The sequence below is a fragment of the Hippocampus bargibanti genome, linkage group LG06 (genome assembly GCF_051943395.1).
Source record: "Hippocampus bargibanti isolate YZ-2025 linkage group LG06, ASM5194339v1, whole genome shotgun sequence".
Taxonomy (NCBI): Eukaryota; Metazoa; Chordata; class Actinopteri; order Syngnathiformes; family Syngnathidae; genus Hippocampus; species Hippocampus bargibanti.
The window spans coordinates 21,269,688-21,291,635 of record NC_142739.1 but is presented as its reverse complement, the minus strand read 5'-3'; the positions used below and the strand labels follow the sequence as shown (position 1 = coordinate 21,291,635).

The following is a 21,948-nucleotide window of genomic DNA, read 5'->3' as shown; positions in this document are numbered from 1 at the left end:
CTCTTTGAACATTAGCCCAAATGGAATTGTATAGTGCCTCTTTGCATTTTTTTTTGCTGATGATACTAGTGCACCGTGTTCGACCGGAAACAAATTCCTTGTGTGTTCTACATACTTGGTAATAAAGATTATTCTGATTCTGATTGAGGGGGGGAGGGGTGCTGGGGGGGCGTCCAAGTGGATGAGAGCCATATGCCGTATGTGGCCCGCGGGCCGTAGTTTGCCCATGTCTGGTCTAAGGTTTCTTACTTTGCATTGAATTTTTATGTTGTCCTGAAACTCAATATTCTGTGGTTCATGCAATTTGAGTGCAAATGACAAAAACCCTGGCACTGCAGTGGACACGTTTTCACATTGTCTGGCAGTGAGTGAGTTACAAACATCCAAAGGACCATGTTAGTTTGGAACGGAATGACATTTTAAAGTTATTTCAATGGTGCTATAGAACCAATTGAACTTCTATGTTATGTTATTACCGTATTTTTAAAAAGAAGTAGGTGAGTGAGCGAAGGAGTTTCCAGCCGTGAATTGTGTGAGTACTGTTAGCGTTCATGTACGATGCATGCGTGTGTGTGCGTGTGTGTGTATGTGTGTGTGTGTGTGTGTGTGTGTGTGTGTGTGTGTGTGTGTGTGTATGTAGTAGTAGTGGGCGTGCCCACGCTGAAAATTCAGCTCCAGATGTGTCCCCTGGCTGTAGTCGGCCACATCTGGCAGATGATGGGCGGGGTGGATGACAAGAACTTGGAAGTGGCAACCAGGCGATACACGATGTGCTTGCGCCACCACGGTGGAGGACTGCGCCTGTGACGTCGCCATTGAGGGGGGGGGGGGCTGAGGGGGGGGCGGAGCCGTCCAAGTGGACTAGAGCCGACTGGCAAAAAGGAGAGAGACCCGCGGAGGAGAGGAGCTGGAGGCAGGAGGGCTCACTGGATAGAGCGATGCTTGTTGGATTGAGCCTGGGATCAATTCTTTCGCTGCTTTTGATTTATGACACAAAAAGCTCATCAAAAATCAGCACCGCGTTCAAAACAACCTTAACCAGGAATTGCTTTTTTTTTAATGCTTTTGACAAGAGTACTTAATTTCCACAATTAACTCCTTCGCCCTGTTTTCTGGAGCATTCCATGCGCAGAGGAAGAACGACCTCCCTTGTTGAGCGTCCCCGGTCACCTGCGCTCATCCGACGTACTCAGCAGCAGCAGTTCCCGGTAAGAGAAAGGACCCCGTCGAGCTTTTTTTAAACGAGACTCCTCCGACTGCTCAGTGAGTGTGTGGTGGTCTGTCTGTGCGCGCGAGTGCCACCTCGAATCAAAACCGACTTTTTTAACATTTATTTTGGTTACAATTAGTCATTTTTACAACACTCATTTACCAGCACTCTGCTCTGCCGGCATGTTACTAATTTGCCCCCCCCCCCCCTTTTCCGTTTGACAGACCCTAGCTGTGATGTATGAGACGCGTTCTTTGGTGGGCTGAAGGCACCGAGCGAAAGAAAGAGAGATAAAGAAAGAGAGAGTGAGAGTGGCCCGAGACACCGACCGTAGGGGGAACCGGGAGCATGGCTCTGGTACCGCTGTCCCTCTGGGTGCTCACGACTCTCACCTGGGCCAACCCGCTCCAGGGGTCCGTCAGCAGGCATTCCATTTACTGGAACAGCTCCAACATCCAGTAGGAACCTTTTGCCATCTTTGATTTGTGTGTGTGTGTATGTGTGTGCGTGTGTGTGTGTGTGCGTGCGTGCGTGTGTGTGTGTGTGTGTGTGTGTGTGTGTGTGTGTGTGTGTGTGTGTGTGTGTGTGTGTGTGTGTGTGTGTGTGTGTGTGTGTGTGTGTGTGTGCGTGCGTGCGTGCGTGTGTGTGTGTGTGTGTGCATGTGTGTGCGTGTGTGTGTGTGTGTGCAGAATTGATTGTTATTTATAGTTACCCTATTATATTTATATATATATATATATATATATATATATATATATATATATATATATATATATATATATATATATATATATATATAGAAATGTGCTGGGTTTCTGCCCGTCATTTTTCTTTTATTAGATTCCACCGGGATACTTTGGATTCATAGTTCTTCATCCAATGCGTCCGCTGCAGAGGCTTTTTGTGCCTAAGAATTTGATTGCAATATGGCTCGAATAGATCCCAGAATATTCAGAAGAACACCTATGGACAAAAATGGGTCCTGTTGACATTCATTTTGACATTCAAATTTAGAAAGGTTCAAGCTCGTGCTGTGCATACATGCTGTGTATGCATTTTATACTTGAATTTTGGCTTAAGTGTAAAAACATGTTCATATCTTAAATAACAATCTAGTTAAATTGTAATGCATGAAAAGACATGAAAGGTGGAGTGTGCGAGTTTAGCAAAAATCGAATACATATATGGGGGATGGGATATCATCATCTCTTGGGCAATTGTGCCACCACGCCCAAGGTAAAACAACCAATCAGAAATAGAGGTGGGACTTATAATGTGTCAGTCATTTGTGAAGCATATGTAAGCGCGCTCATTGGCACACCCTTGCGGCCTTGCAAAAAATGAAACGTTAACTGATAATATGTTGCAATTGTCAAAATCATAATGCCTGTTTTTTAGAAACATTTTCTCCTGTGATTGCTTATGTCACTTTCTTGAATTGACTTAGAGCAAAAAAGCAAAGAAAAAGACACCACAGTGAATGACCCTGTGCTACTTTGTACGCATAACGTCATACCGGATCCTTAGAGCATTTTGCAACTTTAAAGGCACACGTTTCACATTGTACAACATTAGAGGTTTCGTTGTATCCAGAGCGCCTATATCCACTGATCCTGAAGAAAGGGGTGGGGCACTTTTTCAACAACCACTCCCATTTACACTGATGGACACTTGAAAACATCCACACTGCACTCAGCAGATTAAACCCCGAACCTGGGAACTGTCAGGCAAGACGCGAAGCCCACTCTAACAACGTGCTGCCAGGTTCAGACGTATGGAATCTGACATGTGCTTTCATCCATTTGGAACGCATGAGAAAATCCAGAAGACGTCTAGCGGGACACTTCGTGGTTTTCTACTACCATTCATTCATAGTGCCCAGCACCCCCGGTCACCCCGCCCCATTTTTCTTTTCTTTCAACAAGGTATTAATGTCCCTGTTCTGGACCATTTCACTTGCACACACATAGTTTTAGTCTTCCGCCACGCTCGGCCACGCAGGAAGAGAATGTCGGGCACAAGTCTCTCTGCGTCGCCGCTACCTTGTTCAATTAGTAGAGCTTCTTGTGGCTGACCCCATTGTGTTGTGGCGGTGTCACTATTCAATCTCTCTCCTCTCCCTAGCTTTCCTCATTGCCAATCCTCTTGTTCATGTCTACACTCGCTTCGTTGTCCTTTTTTGTTGTCCCGTTAATCCTCTCGCCCCTCGTCCCATTCTCCATTTAAGTGATTCAACTGAAGATCTTTTTTTTCCAACCTCAGCCTTGTGAGTAAAACACTAAAATCTCTGCATATCTTCTTGTCATCACAAAAGGTGTGGTTTGACACCATAAAAAATCTCAGCATGGCGAAGGAAGAGTTAAAAAAAAATCACATTTAGCTTTCATCTGCCTACGTGAGACGTTCTCCCCATCCTTCATACGTGCATGACTATTTGCGTTTGTTTGTACCTCCTCGGTCCTTTTATTGGGCCCCTAAGACAAAGAGATGAACTGCTGCTGTCAGCTTTTATGACTGCTCTTATTAAAGATGTAAAGATGTAAAGATGTCTTATCAATCTGAAAACTCAGCTGGAAAAGGATCAGGCATTTTGTCGTCAGTCTTATCAGTCAGCGTTTTTTTTGTTTTAAAACAGGAAATTTAAGCAATGGGGTAGATTTTTTTCAATTATTAACCCGGCGTGATGTCCGCATAAAACTAATACAACTCTCCCGAAATTGATGCTTACTATTTATATGCCCCCCAACCTACCAAAAAAATCTGTAATATGTCACTTCCTGTTTGCTATCATTCATACATGGACATTTAGAACAAAATCACTGAGCTCATTTGAATCCTGTCGCTGACCAAAACAGCAGCACCTCCTAAACTGAAACACGTAAGCACTTCTCACAGATAAAGTATGTAGAGTAGGGGTGCTCACATGTTTTCAGCATGGGAGCTAATTTTGAAATGACCAAGTCAAATTGATCTACTCATTATATTTGAACTCAATTTTATTTGTATAGCGTCAGTTCCTGGCAATATCACATCACTTTGTCATTCGGTCTACCAATACTACCTTGGAGATCGACTGGTAGATCGCGATCTACTTATTGAGCACCCCAGACGTAGAAATATGGTCATAAAATCATAAACAAGTGCAGTGTTACGGAAGATCCATCGGCAAGTATGAAATTTAGAAGAACAATTAGCCTGGAGTCAATGTTGTGTGTGCGTATTTACATGATTAATTTCCTTGATGGCCAAATTACATGACATTTTTCTTGGTCCGTGATGCAGAAAAAAAACCCTATTGGCCACTGGATTGCTGCTCAAGAGACATGTGCTAAGCTAACTAGTTGGTTCCACTACATGGTCCCACACTGCAAGTCCGAGGCAGCAAATCACTTCCGTTGGATATAAATGTAATGTATTTTTATCAAACAGAAAACAGTATTGTTTTAATAAGCTGTCATTGTGTACCTTAGTCATGTCGTTGTGATTAGGAAATAATAAGTTAATACTCATTTGAGGACCACTTGAACATTTTTATTTGCACCCCTGTTAAAAACATAGTCTGCATTCTCAAATTAATTATTAGTAGTATCGATACCGTGCTGCTCTGTAACCGAAACTATTGGTGCGTTAGCTATTTAAAAATGTTTAAATGCATTACTCCCATGACACAGATGCCTTGGACTCTACACTATGTCCTTGTGTAAATAACCTTCTTGGAGTCACAGTATGAATAGTCATTATAAGCTAATTGCTTGCATTTGAATGGAAACAACCGTCATGGCATGGCAGAGAAAGTCGCTGCATATTTTAGTGAATCCTCCAAGCAGAGGTCTCTCCATAGTACCTTTTTAACTTTCCTTTTATTCTTGAAGGAATAGTTAAACACACCGAGGTTATATTGCCAAAGACTTGAATACATCTTATTAAAAGTTCCATGTAATGAGGTGCCTTTCTTCACTGGGTGTATCACTTGGCCCTCAGACAAAGGCTATCAGAGAGCAGCTTAATCTGTAACCTGACCCTCTTGATTCTTGCGCTCTCTGCCAATCTTCCTCCCAGCGGTGCAGCCTCCTTCAGCGTGTGTCTTTCAGAAAAAGGACTGTGCTTAATTAAAGAATAGCTGCGTCTCGAAGGATCGGCTTCATCCCTGATCTTCACGTCTTTCTTTCGTCTCTTGCCTTTGCTGTGCCCCCGCAATTGTTAATGTACAGCACCTGCTGAGGGTGGCTGTGAAGTACAATATTTATTTATTTTTTAATACGTGAAATCCATATCGAATGGTCTTTTATTGAAGATACAAAGTATACTGTACGACCCATTGATCCGTCCATAGGTCCTTTCAACAATCATTCCTGTGCTACCTCTACTTATGAAATGAATTTGTCCTGAAAGAAATTTCTGACGTAGAAAATTATGATCGAGATGCGTTTTCCATACAAATGCCTTAATCAAAAGTCAAAGTCAAAGTCAGCTTTATTGTCAAATATGCTAATATGCATGACATACAGCACAGATGACACAACACAGCATGCAAGGCACTTATAATGACTTTAACAAACATAATAAACATGAAAACGACAATTTGCCAATTTTTAATTCGTTCTAAACTGCCAAAATTTCAGAAAGAAGTGTTGTTTTTAAAGCATAAAAATGCATCGAACTATGGAACAAATACATATTACAATGAAATTATTGCACAAATAAATGATAGTTGTGCATAATGTAAAAAAAACCACAAATAAGATAGATGAAAGAATAAAAATGCTGGTCATTTAACTATTAACCGCATCCTCTTCATTTTTTGCTTTCTTTTGTCCATGTTCTCTCTCAGAAGTGCTTTTTGTAAAGAACTGAGCCAAGGCTAGCTGCTTTTGTCGGCTTTTAACAATCCTTCGAAAATGTCCAAGGCAAACATCACCATAGGGAGCAATCGAAGGACTGGTGAATATTTTTTTTTCTTCTGGGTGATTCACATTTACGTAAACTATCAGAATGCCTCATGGCCCGAGGGGCAAATGACAAGGACACTGCGTAGACTCATTTCTATCTATCTACACACATAGACACATACTGTAGAGGTTGTTCTTATCCAATGAGATGCCGGGAAGATGCTTGCGAATAGCCAATGGGAGATAAGCTATGAGCTATGTTGCTTTCAGCGAACTCGGCGCTGTGAGTAGCAAGCCAAACTGTATTTTTGCCTGTCATATCTTTCCTGTTGAGACGTTTCATAACTTGAAAATTTCAAATGGAGATGTTCGCAAGTAGAGGTACCGCTGTACAAACAATAAAGACGCTCCCCAACTTACGAACATTCGAGTTACGACGTTACAGTACATACGAACATTTTTGCGGGTGCAGTATGACGAAAAATGTACGGACAGACGTGTAAGTTAGATTTTGTATTGCGTGCCTTTTTCCTGCCGAGCTCGCTTGCGATTGGCTGCGTACTGTGATTCACGCACACGCATACAAACAAACACTTCGTACGCGACGCTACTTGTTTGTTGACTGCGTAGAGTATGTGGGCGTGCCCAAGCTGCCGCGCTTGCGACGACCTGCGCGCGTGACACCAATCTCTCTTATCGACGACACCATGTGCGGTTGTGCCCCTCGTGAAGCCACCCGAAAGTGCGGTGAAAAACCTGGGTAATTTTATTTAAATTCTGACACCTCCTGCTTGAAACCCAAAACGGCAGAAGGATCGTGATGCCGCGCTTTCGCGGTCCGTACTCATACTGAAAATCTGAATCAAGCGAGCTTTTGCCCTTCTGCTCCACGGGAGGTTTCTATCCACCCTGAGCTCGCCTTAGGACACCTGCGTTACCGATTGACAGTTGTACCGCCCCAGTCAAACTCCCCACATGCCACTGTCCCCGAAGCGGGTCGAGCCCGGGGCGCCCCGCCTGGACGCTTGGAACCAGAACCGAGAGCCCCGCGCGGGGCTCGCCCTCCCGCCTCACGGGGTAAGTGAGGGAACGATAAGACCCAAGGATATATGTTGTCGTACTACAGTAGGTGTAGTTTTATACTTCCTCGTTCAGTGTATGGCTTAAACATACATTCCATACAAAATATAGCACTGAAGCAAATTCACCTTACGAACGACCGCTCGGAACGTATCTCGTTCGTAAGGTGGGGAGTGTCTGTATATGCACACGAGCACGAAGCTAATGAATGCACAGAACGTGTTGAGAGAGAGCTATGAAAGTGGAGTGTCAAATAGATTCTTTCATAATAGTCCTTCAACTCCCCTTCTCAACGGCAGAATCCCATTTGCAGTGTTTGTTGTATACGTGCGCTTGACTCCGCAACATCCACTTGTTGTAAAGGTTGTTGTTGGCGTACGTGCGTCTCGCCCCTGGCGCTGTCGACTCTCCAGAGTTTCCTTCACTTGGCAGTTGGGAGTGGAGGATTCCAAGGCCAATAATAAGCCGCGGTGTAGCTGTCAGTCGGTGCGGTAAACACACTGTAAAAGCTGCAGGCTCCTCACCCTCAGTCTGACCCCCCCTGAGCTTTCTCATCAACCTCGTGAAAAAGACTGTTACTGAGCATTAGCGGCTTCATAAATAGATACTACTCGCGTTCACGTCTGGCAATATGCTTCATTTCCTGCTTTTGCGTCAAGCCTATCAGTCACTTTCCACCATTGTCCCTGAGCGCAGTCATTGCATGATCGGTTGGGTGCAGCGGCATATGTGTGTGAGTTGGTTGTATGGCTGTTACAGATGTTGATGTTCGCTGGCGGGTGACGGAAACAAAAACAAATCCATCAGTCCATTAAATCACACATTATCTTCCACCACCTGGCAATTAGGCAGCGCTGTGTGTGTGTGCGTGTGCGCGCATGTGTGTGTGTGTGTGTGTGTGTGTGTGTGTGTGCGCGCGAGTGTGCGTGTGTGTGTGTGTGTGTGTGTGTGTGTGTGTGTGTGTGTGTGTGTGTGTGCGTGTGTGTGTGTGTGAATGTGTGAATGTGTGTGTGGCGTTAGAGACAGAGAAAGAGAGACTAATCTAATAATGCAGCGGTTTACTAATTTGCATACTGGCTATTAGGTGATATTTCTTAATTTAGCATTGTTAGAAATGATTCCTTTTTGTTGGTGTGTTTTTTATGAAGTCACATCACGCATGCTGGTTTCAGTGATTTCCATCTTGGAGGACAGACTTTGTAAAATTAATTTTTGTGCCCATAAAATGGTGCCTTGAGATAAGAGTTGAATTTGTTGCATACGCAATAAGATTACAAAGAATCTTTCCCCATTGAAATCAATGGAAGTGCCGATAATCCATTCTGGCCTGCCGTAAAAAACTCAATGAAAGCATTTGTCATGAGCTTTTCATCAGCAAACAGATTGTGATTAAATGCATGACATGCCCAAGCGTCGGTGGGGATATTGAAATCGAAAAATATTCGAAATTATTCACCAGTTACACATTACTTAACTCTTTCACTGACATTCCCGAATTTATTCCAGAATTGAAAATATGACGGAGAGCGTCATTCCCAAATTTGTTCGGGTTTTGGTTTTTCTTGTGGGGGTGCCGATAAAGCACTGCTCAGATGGCATTATTTTGCCCCTTCCACAAGGGCAACATTTCCCTTTTTTTCCATGTTAGCAGTTTGTTACAGTTTCAACTGTTGTTAAAGCACTGCATAAATCAATATGTATGTATTGTATTGTATTGTATTGTATTGTATTGTATTGTATTGTATTGTATTGTATTTTGTACAGCCGCCCCTATTTCAAGCTCAGATAATTCCAGACACATATAATTTAGAAATTAACTCTTTTTTTTCTTATGAAAAAAGAGTCTTCGGTTTCTTATGCTGCATTTGTAGTTGTAAAACTCAATATTCTGTGGGTCCTGGAATTTGAGTGACAATGACAAAAACCCTGGCACTGGCAGTGTATGAGTTAAGTAGTTTTTTTTTTAATTACAGTTGTGCTTACTTTTACTCAAATAATCATCTGGAGTACTGGATCTTACCACCACTTGACTCATTTTAAAGTATCTGTTGAATCCTAGTACTTCAGTATCATCTTTTTAGACTTTACCGACCTTTGTCTGTTTTTACTGGCAACCGGTCTGCTTTTCGCCAAAAGTCACCTGGGATCGTCTCCAGTAACGCACAAGCCTAATGAGAACAAATGTTAAAAGATGGATCGACTGAACAAACAAAATAACTAGCCTAACCTTTTTCTAGAGTCACAGTGATGTTACGTTTCATTCTAGCAAAGCAAAGATCAGCGGATGGGGGGAGGGGCATGATAATAATGTTGTTCACGTTTGACCAATGCATATCTATTCATTCACACTCTCCATATAGCACAATAACATTGATGTGTTTGTCGAGAGGTGTACCATCGACATTAAACCATCCAATCAAGCGGCCTCCTGACAGCGACGCAAACAATCCGTCTCCCAGCCCCACTTAGCAAAACATCATTTACATTTATGAATACGTGCACAAAGGAGACAATTACTCACACACTATCTTGTGGCGTGTGTGTTTTGGCGCACGCATTAGTATGTGCAAGCCATCCATCATGGACTTTTGCACTGTTGCTAGATTTCAGATAGTACCTCTTTATACACACACACAAACACACGTACACGCACACGCACACACACACACACACGCACACGCACATACGCACAAGCTCAGCAATCATCATAGCAGTTATATAGATCCAGCCATGCGAGCGGTCATTAGTCACAAATAATAAGGCCTTGTAGGTTGCGAAGCACGAATTTGTTTGGATTTTCCGGAGTAAAATGTTGGAAGTTTTCGTGTGCCGCAGACATTTGCACCCAGGCGTCATTAATTACAGGCAACGGGGAAACGCACCTATGTGATGGATGAGTGCTGTTGGCAATAATAAGACACAGTGGTCTTGTTCACTCTGTGCGCATCCCGTTTGGATGGCAGATGAGGAAAGGCGAGCATGAAAGTCATCGTCTCCACTTGTAAACTTTACTACCGCGGGGACGAGTTTGAATTTTGGTCTTCTGTCACCATGTTATAAGCATAAGGGGAAATCACCAAAATGCTGAATTTATGCAAGAGTACTGTACATGATTTTATTGGGGTCACCAAGGATCACATGCCACACCATCAAACAAAAATGTCATCAACATATAATAATATATCATGGTAGTATAGTATATAATGGGAAAATGATGAGTGGTGTTAGTGGCAGAATATTTCCGCCACTGCTGTACAACAGGTAGAAAAACAAAAATGTGTACTTCAAAAAAAAAGTTTTTGGGGGACCAATTTGATAGAACTGGCTAATTTCCCACAATGGTTCGGAAGCACTTCCCTCAGTCGCTGTCATGCACACATGCACTTACGTACGCACATACGGACAGACACACACAAAACACACGTACACGCACACGTGCGCACAGACACACAATGCTTCTCTGTTATTGGCTTTAACGTATACACTGTCTATATAAGGAAACTCTTAGTTTGAATAATTGTGCCATTTTAAGGCTACTTTTTTTCTTTAATGTCAGCCCTCTGATTGACAGTTGATAATTCCCCTGGGCCCGCCTCTTGCCCTCAGTAAGCCCCCTCCATGACCCTAACAGGCTTAACGGTTTACAAAATGACTGGATTGAAGGTTACACTGACACCGAAACCACATTTTCCCACACTTTACAAAACAGCTGCTGTAAATACACACACACATATATATATATATACAGTAAAGTCTCATTATATCGATATTCAAGGGAGTCCGAAAAAATATCGATATAACCGGGACTATCGATATATCCGACCATGTTTGCATGTAATTTTCTCCGTGCGTGCATAGAAATAGTATCGATATAACCGGGACTATCGATATATCCGATATAGATTTCACTGAATATCCTTTTTGCGTGCTCCTTCTGTCTCATTCGATTAAGTTTTTCTTCAACAAGTCCCATATTACCCACACCTAGGCGAAAAAAAACACATTGATGTGCACAATAAGGAAAGCCCGAAGAAGCTTGCTCGACATGGTCTTAATTGACTGTTTCATTCCTCCCCCGTGCTGATGAGGAACTCATCAGAAGCACTTGAGTGAAAATGAAGTATTGATGTTCAATGTTAACTGTGATTGCTTTGAACCGAAACGTTGGTGCAGAAGTTTTAAATAATGCAAAGGTCGTTACATCTGGATTTGCAACGTTGATTGGTTGACAATTGAGTGACTGACTCAAGGACATTGTGGTACAATATATGAACAAATAAGGCTTTTTGCTCCTGAAATTTTACTGAGGAAGTTGGGCGCCTGCAGCTAAAGTATAACAGCTCCTACGGGAAGACTCTCTTTAAAATCTTGAAGTGTGTCTCGAGGAATCTTTAGTTTTGTAGCGCTGTTGCATATAATAGTATACTTAAGAACAGTATGTGTGGAAATAACACAAGCACCTTAGGCAGTTATGAGACAAAGCGGTTCAGCCAGATCATAAATAAATTGGTATCATCTGACTATCACCTGACTTTGCGGCAGTCTACATTTAAATTTCTAGTAATTTAAACCTAAAATTTCTCGATCGATCTCATTTTAGAAACAGCAGGCAGCCGATCAATTATATCTCTTATTATATCTATGGATCGATTTTCCCAATGGGTGCAATAATTTCAATTCATAATTCTTCTTCTTTTCCTTTCGGCTTTTCCCTTCAGGAGTTGCCACAGAGAATCAATGTCCTCCATCTATCCCGGTTTTGTGCATCCTCTTCTCTCACAATTTCAATTCATAATTAAAATAATAAATATTAACTCATTCACCGCCATGAATGAGTACATTAGAGGGACAACTCATATTAGAGGCTTTGGAGAGAAAGTCAGAGAGGCCGGACTGAGATGGTTTAGACATGTCCAGAGGAGAGAGAGCGACTATATCGGGAGAAGGATGCTGAGTCTTGAACTGCCAGGCAGGAGACCGAGAGGAAGTCCAAAGAGGAGGTTTATGGATGTGGTCAAAGAAGAGGACATGAAGGCAGCTGGTGTGAGAGAAGAGGATGCACAAAACCGGGATAGATGGAGGACATTGATTTGCTGTGGCGACCCCTGAGGGGAAAAGCCGAGAGTAAAAGAACTGCTGTTGGGGCAATTCGCTATACGAAAAACAAAACGATGCAAAAAGATGTTTAAAAATTATATTGCCCCAACAACTTCCATTCACGAATTTATTCGAGAATTGAAAATATGTCGTAGAGCGCCATTCGACTTTTGTTTTTTCGTGTTTGGGTGCAGATAAAGTCCTGGCTATGGCCTCTGGTAATGTATTTATACCTTCCACAAGGGGCAGCATTTGCATTTTGTCCATGTTAGCACTTTGATATAGCTACAGCTGTTGTTAAAGCGCTATATAAATCAATATTTATGTATATTGTATTGTATTTTATACAGCCGCCCCCATTTCAAGCTCAGATAACTCGAGGCCCATATAACTTATTACATTAACTCTTTTTTTATGATGAAAGAAGAGAGTCATCTACGTTTTCTTATGCTGCATCGAATGTTTATGTAGTTCTAAAAGTCAATAATCTGTGGGTCCTGGATTTTGAGTGACAATGACAGAAACTCTGGCACTAGAGTGGACACATTTTTATACAGATCAATGACCGGCAAGGTCTGCTTGAAAAGGGGTGAAATAAATATATTTATACATTTTACTTCCGGAAGAGACAAATGGCAGTGATTCGGTGGAACGCTGCTTCTATAGATTTACCCCAAGAGCATTTTGATCACAAATGGACAATATTGCTGAAGTCGAAGCAGAGCTTGACAGAAAAGAGGGATTGTGCATTTTGAAAAGGCCTCCCAAAAAAAAAGAGGAATGCCCACACAATGTTGTCACTCCTCATGCTAAATGCTAAATGCACATCATTTTCAAATACATGGCCTGCAGCAAATACGCCCCCCCCCTTCCCCCCCTGACAGCCAAATCGGCGACTGACCGCCTCTATCCTCCCCTTTGTTATCTGCTGCATTTTAGCCGAAACGTGGGCTGAAATGGAAATGTATCTTCCCCACCCATGTGTTAAATTTGAACAAACTGCCCACAGAGAACAAATCCCACACCAAAGGGCTGGAGGCAAATCACACATGAGCACACACGCGCACACACACACACACACACACACACACACACACACACACACACACACACACACACACACACACACACACACACACACACACACACACACACACACACACACACACACACACACACACACACACACACACACACACACACACACACACACACACACACACACACACTTGCTGTCAGTCAATGTCCCACACAGCGCTGTAATCAAGTGTTTCAGCTGTTTACAACTTGTTTTCAAAGCACTTTTCTGACATAAATAAAAATATAATGCCAACATATGCACGCGAGTGTGCATGCGTATGCACGGATGTTCCTCGCGTCCCCCTCTGAGCTTCGACACGCCTCTGTCCATAGCCGACGTGCATATGGCGTGTTTTGCTGCTACGCACGGGCTAATCTACAGTCTGACGCTGAGCCCGGTCACAAAACAGCAGATCGGGCTTGTGTTAATCAAGGCTAGCGACATCGCAATTAGGGTTTATCCTCTCGAGGAACGTACGCGTTTGTCGTCCAAGCCACCTGCACGGCTCGAGGTGCAACTTAATGACACTTAATGGGGATGCGCTGGAAACTGAAAGGTTGCATACAATCTGTTTCAGGGTACCTGGTAATTTGGATGTTACCTTTCCTGCGGGAAATAATTGAAATAGGAAGAAGCTGATCTAAAATTGAGGCTACTTTAAGATTTATTAACGGAATAAGACAATGATTTTTTTTAACCCGTTAACGCCATTCATATCATATTTGATACGGGGGTTACTGAGACCTCTACCTCACCAACATGATGATTTTCTTTCATAAAAATACCATTTGTATGTGATTTCATACATGTATTCTGCCCTCTGGTGCATGATCATGCCTGGACAGGAAGCTCAAGTTTTGTTTTGGTCAATTCCAACATGGTTGTGTCATGATCTGGTTGGCGACCAACAGGGGGCTCTGTCGGCCCCGCCTGCACCTGCACAGGTGCTGGTCGTCCCGATCAGATTGGCGACCAACGGGTAGCGACGTCAGCCCTGCCTGCAGCCTCGCAGGTGCTGGTCGTTTAATCACTGACACTTAAAAGGACACCCGGCACGACCATCCGGTGTCGGTTCATTGTTTGCTGCTTGTTTGCTGCATGCATTGTGTATGTGTTTGTTTAACCTTGGCGGACTTTTACTTTTGGTCTTCTTTTGATACTTTGTATTTTTTCTGTTCAGATCATTTTGATGTTTTACATTTTGTTCCTGCTGACCTTTATTTTAATACAATTTGTCAAACAACCTCCTGCTCCCTCCTGCCTGCTTTTTGGGATCCGCACCCGCCATCACCACCTCGCAAACCGTGACAGGTTGTTCCCAGTGGATCATGCTTTTGGATTTTTCAGGAAAATCATTGTTCATTTTTGGGAAGTTACAGTGAGAATGACATAAACATACTAAGTCATTTTTAAAGATAAGTGTTTTCTTCATTGAAAGAATACATATTTATTAAGTAACTCATTCTTTATGTTACAATTTTCCGTGTGAAAATGTCTATATCAAATTGGATACTCCAGTTTTAAAGTCACATTTGACCCATAATACTTTGTACAAGTGAAAATCAGTAAGCACTGTCCAATATGTGAAACATTTTGGAAACAGTAAAACTGGCTAGCGGGTTAATGTTTACGCATGCCTGAGAGTAGAGTATCCACATAGAAAAATTATAATAATAATCTGACTGAATTTCAGAAGAACATTTTGAACGTAAGAAAGCTTCGTGTGACAGTGAGTAGCTTGTCGACCTCGCAATGCAGAGGTTCGATTCTGGCTCCAGTGCCCCTGTGTAGAATTAGCATTGTCTCCCCATGCCCATGTGAGTTTTCTCTGGGTACACCGGTTCCCTCCGTCATGCCAATAAACATGCATGGTATGCATAAACATGAAAATCAAGCGTGTCAAAGTCATTTTTTGCCGCGGGCCACATTGTCGTTACGGTTTCCTCTCGGGGGCCGTTATGAATTTGGGGAAGCCCTTAGAATGTTTCATCCTCTCCAGATAGTACATATACAGCGCACAACCAATGATTGAACAACTAGTTTTCACATTTGAAGTAAAAATATTACTGTTATCGTGGTTTATGTGGGACAATTTGAAATTTCGGTTCAGACTTTAGTAAGCATCATGGAATTTGCTTTTGCGGGCTGAATACAATGATGTGGCGGGCCAGATTTGACCCCCGGCCCTTAACTATGACATCAGCTGTATATGATGTAAGGATGGAGTAAATGCCTTGAAATAATGCACTGTCAATCAGAAAATGTATGCGCACGACCTACTACCATCAAATTCAGCTGCTTTTTGTTTCAAATACTTGAGCGAAGGTCTTAATTGAATTTTGCTTTGGACTTTAGCAAGTATCATGGAATTTTGCGAGCCGTATTAGATGATGCGGCGAGCCAGATTTTGCCCGCGGGCCTTGACTTTGACACATGTGCTCTAAATTATCACTTGGTGTGAGTGTGAGTGGGAATGGTTATTCGTTCCGGTGTTCCCTTCGAAAACGGTTGAGATTGGCTCCAGGCGCCTAATTAGGGCAAAATAGATCGGAAAATGTATGGATGTGTGATAGATGGACTTTTCAAATGTCATTTTTATTTATTTGCATTGAATTTCAACCAAAATTTTGAGATACGAGCATTGCGTGCTTGCAGTGAACTCAAAAATAACTCACTTCGTAGTGTCACATTTTGGTTCGCAACCAACGGGTGACTGTAGGGCCCCACTTTTAGCTGCAGAGGTGTTGGTCATTTTAATCAGAAGCAGTTAAAATAATTGTTTGTCATTGTTTGTTTCACCCTGTCTGGTTTGTTTCGTCTTGTCATGTATTAGTCGTCGGTTTTGTTTGCTACTTTGGACTTTTTTGTTCTGATGACTTTCTTGTTTGAGATTTCATTTTTGCTGACTTTATTCAATACAATTTGTCATTTACACCGTGCCCCTCCCTCCTGCCTGCTTTTTTTGAGGTTCACCATCACCTTGTTTAACCCTGACACACAGCAAGACAAGAAGCAGTTTGGCAGAAATGAAACAATTATTCCAAAAGTCGGCTTTAAAAACAAGCTGCACCTGGAAAGTTGGAAAAGAAATTGCACTCAATGCTTTTTGGAAAATGTCATTAGAAAAAATTCATATGCTCCAATTTTTTGAGGGGGGGGGGGTGGATTCAAATTTGGAGCTTCAGCTATATGGCTTTGTGTTATCTACTGAATAGAGTTGGAAAGAGCAGAGCAATTTTGAGTGACACTTGATTATGAGGGCAACGGGGGTCCTCCAGTCAACAAACACCCAGTATGCCGATTCCACCCGCCAAAAAAGCCACCATTTTAATTGAGGCTTTATCCATTTAAGCTGTCACAAAGAGGCCGGCACTGAAAGCTTTTAAACTGCTCTCATCGCCCATAATAACGCACATCACGGAGTTAATGTGTCTCTGACTTAATTTTTTTTTTCTTCTTTCTCTTCTCCTCCGAGAACGGAATAGGCTGGTGATTATGCGAAAATTGGGATATGGCTAAGTGAATTATGACCTTGTTTCAACGTTAGGTTTTTTTAACAAGTCACAGGCAAGAAGTGCTCGGTGTGAAACGTTCACTGCACAACGCCTCGAAGGCAGACGCATGATGTTGTATGTAATTAGGAACACAACTTTTTACATGATCCTTTGGCGCATCTTGGCCTCGTATGCCGTGTTGTTATCTCGGCATGCCTCTTCTTCTTTTGTTGTCGCTCTAGCTGTCTGTTTGTATTAGTGCTGAATTCAGTGTCATCCTACACAAACACACAGAGACAATACACTCACTTCTCTTCCTTTGCAGCACTAATGTTGGCTTCTCTGCATCACTTCCTTCTCTTTCGCTTGACTCTTCATCGCACGACTCCCTTATCCATTCAGCCCATCACGACTGCGTATGTGTGTGTGTGTGTGTGTGTGTGTGTGTGTGTGTGTGTGCGTGTGTGTGTGTGTGTGTGTGTGTGTGTGTGTGTGTGTGTGTGTGTGTGTGTGTGTGTGTGTGTGTGTGTGTGTGTGTGTGTGTGTGCGCCTGTATGTGTTTATGTGTATGTGTGTGTTGTTTCACTCATTTTTCTTCCCCAGTTTTTATAAAAAATTATGGTTATTGGCTTCTGATAGAGAATAGACAGAAAAGAAGTTATCATATTTAAAAGCTTCATGCCGCCGAACACAAGGCGCACAATGGAAGCACAGAAAAGCAGGGTGCAGTCTGAGGTCAACAGACACATCCTGTTAAACTGTCATCTTCATATAGGAGATCTGTCCTTCGACTAATTTAGGTCTTGGTAAACTCATTCACAGGAAGAGCTCATTAGCCAGGTTACAAATCTAACTAATTGCAATGTCTATGTTCTGTTGTTTTATAGTTGTTGTTGCGTCCAGGGGCGTGGTGTTCAAATCAAAAAGACTATGTTTTGCTAATGTATCACTTAAATTTGCATATACTATCAATAAATAACTTGGCAGAGGCCTGCAGAAGTTGGGCCTCGGTCATAAATGCCTTCGTTCCCTGCCGGCAGTAAAAGACAATCTTTCTGTGTTCGAGCCTTTGTTTACAGTGTCCAGCGAATATCTCTGACAGCTACCCATCCTGGAATCAATAAAATGGCGCAAAACTTGAGAATTTGCACTCATGTGCTGTTGTCACTGCGGAAATTAACTCACAACAATTTTTTTTGTTGGTGTATTTTTTTATGGCATGTATTATACTCGTTATAATCCCTCAAGGGGGAATCCGACGCTTGGCTTTACTGTGTAGTTTCTCTTGCAGAACACACTTTAATAACAAACGAACAAGCAGGCATGATAGTAGAGATGTCAGACTGAGAGGGGCTTCCTTGAGTTGGCAGATGCTTGCTCAAGGGCAGCACAACAGGAGCAAGCCAGCAAATTAGCATCCTTCCATCAGTTGCCATTTTTACATTTTAACCCACTGCGAAACAGGAAGCCTGGCCATCTGATTCTGAATGTGACATTTGCTCATAATTAGGGATCATTGATGACACTTTTCTTCAGAACCATTAAAGTATTTATTCTTTAGAATACTCTTCGATACTGTCACATATCGGTTCATGACGAACTAATGGTACTGAAGATGACATCTGCAGCTGCATAGTGTTGGTCATTTTAATCAGTGGCAGTTAAAAGGACTCCCGGCATGATCATCCAGTATCACGTCATTGTTTGTTTCACGCTGTCAGGTTTGTTTCGTCTTGTCATGGTTTAGTCATGGTTTATTTTGATACTTTGGACATTTTTGTTTTGATGACTTTGTTGTTTCAGATTATGTGCCTGCTGACTTTATTTAATACAATTTGTCAATTAATTCTCTGCTTGTCCCTCATGCCTGCTTTTTAAGGGTCTACCACCAGCACCACCACCTTGTTCTATCCTGACAGATACCGAGTATCAATACGTTTTGATATCAACAATTTGTTTAGACACATGCAACAAAATTCCTGTTCGTACAGTGCTGTCTGTCTTCGAAATGCAAGTGGGAGTTGGTATCGTCTGATACTCAATCTTCATGATAATTTATCGTGATACCGGCTCACAATTCATACCAATATTTTTTTAGATTCATGTTTGCGATCATACAATAGTGTATTTTGTGTTAGTATGAATCAATTGAAATTTTCTGAATATTTTATTCCATATGAAAATTGCCATGTCTCAAAATATCGTCTTTATCGGTTCTCTGACGTTAGTTCATTTTTGGGTGATTGATGATTGAAAAGAAAAACGATCCAGTCATGTGGCATGCGCATATCCATAGCGGCAACTATAAATTGAAATAATATATTTCTCCATCGATGGCTTGTGAGTAAATGAGGTCTCACTCCGTTGAAATAACTATGCGAGTAAAGCCAAAATAACATTACCGTCATGAAACGCTTCCCCTGGTCGGTCCATTGCTATGCAACATTGCCTGGGATGCAAATCACATTGCTACAGATGTATATCATCATATAAATCATCATCCGTACACAGTCCCATTCGCCATCCCTCCCGACCTGCACAGCCAGCTGTGTGTGTTCATGTGTGCGTCTGTGCATCTCGTAGCATCATTTGGTTTGATTTCTTCCCTGTGTAAATGTCAGCAGCTGTGCATTTCAGCGAGCCATACGAGCTGGCCTAAGTGCAAACACCCACGCTGTCCTCTGTGCTTCTAGCCGTGGAAATATGTGATTCTTTGCCGTAGTAAGATGGCATATGAATGAGAATTTATCGTCTCTCTCTTTGCCGTCTGCATAATTAAAGTCCAAGCTTGGCCCCACAGGAGGTGAGCGCCGTCTTTACCGCGCATGCCTGACGGGCGGAAGTAGGAGGTTGTCGTGTGTGTGTCTGTGGGTATATATATATATATATATATATGTGTGTGCTCATAAGATACATGTGTGTTCTGGTGAAGGGGGCAGGGGGGGCATTGTAGAAGTGAGTGCACCCTGGTTCAAAAAGAATTCTGTGTCACTTCCCGGGAGAATGGGAAGTTAAGATAGTGGTGAGGAGGGAGGTGTTGTGGAATCGAATGTGTTGTGTGTAGGAAGGAGAGTTTATGCAGCAAGGGAAACACGCCTCCCATCCCTAATATCAGCATATATATATATATATATATATAGATATATTTGTGTGTGTGTGTGTGTGTGTGTCGAAGGAGAGCATTTGAATACCCGTCAGCCACAACGCTACCACCCACGTACATTATCGCACCCATAAATATGTATACTCCTCCTCAACCTCTCATTTCATTTTCTCCCATATTCAATGTACACACACACACACACACACACACACACACACACACACACACACACACACACACACACACACACACACACACACACACACACACACACACACACACACACATTGAATTTCAAAAAGTTGCCTTAAAGAGAAAGTATCTTTTTTGCCTCCCGAACAGCTAACTGGTTGTGTGCTGCACAGCAATGAAAGGAAAGAAAATACCCTGCTTTCTTGAGATGGAACAAAGGAGGAAGAAATATATTGACATCAGAAAAGGCCCCAAAATCGACCTCTGTGGAACACCATATGCTAGTGAATCACTCTACAAACGTGGCAGAATCACCTCACAAGCATGGTAGAGGAACCACTCCACAAAACTGGTGGAAGCACTCAAACTTTCAGAGCATGGTGGAGGCAGAATCACTTAACACCATGATGGAAATCAGTTTCAATGTTTCACGTCACAAAGCTGATGACAGAAATTAGAGCAACAGACGACACCGGCATCCAAATACAGTAGCACATTGAAAGTCCAAAGTCATAATGTGTAGCTTTTTGTTTCATCAGACCAACATAATTTTTTTTAACATGTGCTGTATTTTCCGGTGTGTAAGGCGCACTGGAATATAATCGCCATTCGACAATTGCCCAAAAGAAATACATGAACAAAAAGCGCTTACAAAATGCAAAACAAGACTACAATTCACCGAAAAATGAAAAGCAAGATCATGTATCAATGACACACAAATACGACATTTCCAACACTGCGGAATTCATCCAAACGACAAATACCATATTTTCTGGTGTATTAGTTGCACCGTAGTATAAGGCGCACCCCCAATGAATGGTGTATTTTCATACTTTTTCCTTGTATAAGACGCATCAGTGTATAAGGTGCCCCTTCAATGAATGACACAAATTTTGCAAATATAATATATACATATATAAAGGTTTTCCAAATATAAGGCACACCACATTATAAGGTGCTAAAGTAGAGGCTGGGGTTACGCACTAGTTCTTTTACAGGGGGAAATGGAGTCGGTGGCTGCTAACAGTATTTGCAAGACCTGTTGTGGCTCAATATTACTTCACATATAAGATGCACCTGCGTATAAGGTGCAGTGTTATCTTTTGAAGAAAAAAAATCAAGGCTTTTGGGTGCGCCTTATGCACCGGAGAGTACGGTACATGAGAGATTTTGTGGCAAGGTGTATGGAAATATGAATCTCCCCTTTAGAGGGAGGAAAATAAACAGTAAAATCCAATGAGAACATCTTGTTATGGATTCAAGATTTTGACAAGACAATACATAGTGATTTATAGAGCGAACTGCTGTAGCAAAGCACTTAACATGGACAGCTATCATATACAGGATATAAAGCAGTCACAAAGACAGTAAAAAGCACCAGGGAGTACAACCAAGATGCAGTTGGAATCATGATGAGTCAAATGCCATTTTTGTTTTAATTAAGTCATATTGTTTGACAAAATCTGAATTTGCAGTTCTATATTTTATTTATTTGATTTGATGTTCCAAAATTGTAAGAAAGTCCTTTTTACTTTGACGTATTCTAAAGTAACAGAGTGCAACTTTTTGACTACCCACTCCGAGCCACCATACCTCAGTTGGGAATCACCGAATTAGAGTTCCACTGAATGTACCATAAGTGACATCAAACGGTCCTTTGTTGGTGAAAGCCCAATTAAATAAAAAAACACCGACTGACTCCGTCCACCCACTCGGTGCGTGTTCAAATGTTTTTTTCTGCCTCATGCGTTGGATTTTTCCACAGTATTAGCTCAGATAATCAAAGGCTCTCTAACAGCCGA

The 21,948-nt window shown here is 42.1% G+C and overlaps 1 protein-coding gene across 1 annotated transcript in view; it reads left to right on the top strand.

The window, feature by feature from the left end:
* Nucleotides 1-879: 879 nt before the first annotated feature.
* Nucleotides 880-21,948, top strand: part of efna3b (ephrin A3b) — a 97,268-nt gene continuing 76,199 nt past the window's right edge. Inside the window, exons 1-2 of the mRNA XM_088999452.1 lie at nucleotides 880-1,208; nucleotides 1,435-1,668. Of these exons, the coding sequence (XP_088855578.1) occupies nucleotides 1,559-1,668 (110 nt within the window). The 5' untranslated portion in view covers nucleotides 880-1,208; nucleotides 1,435-1,558. The remainder of the gene's footprint in view (nucleotides 1,209-1,434; nucleotides 1,669-21,948) is intronic.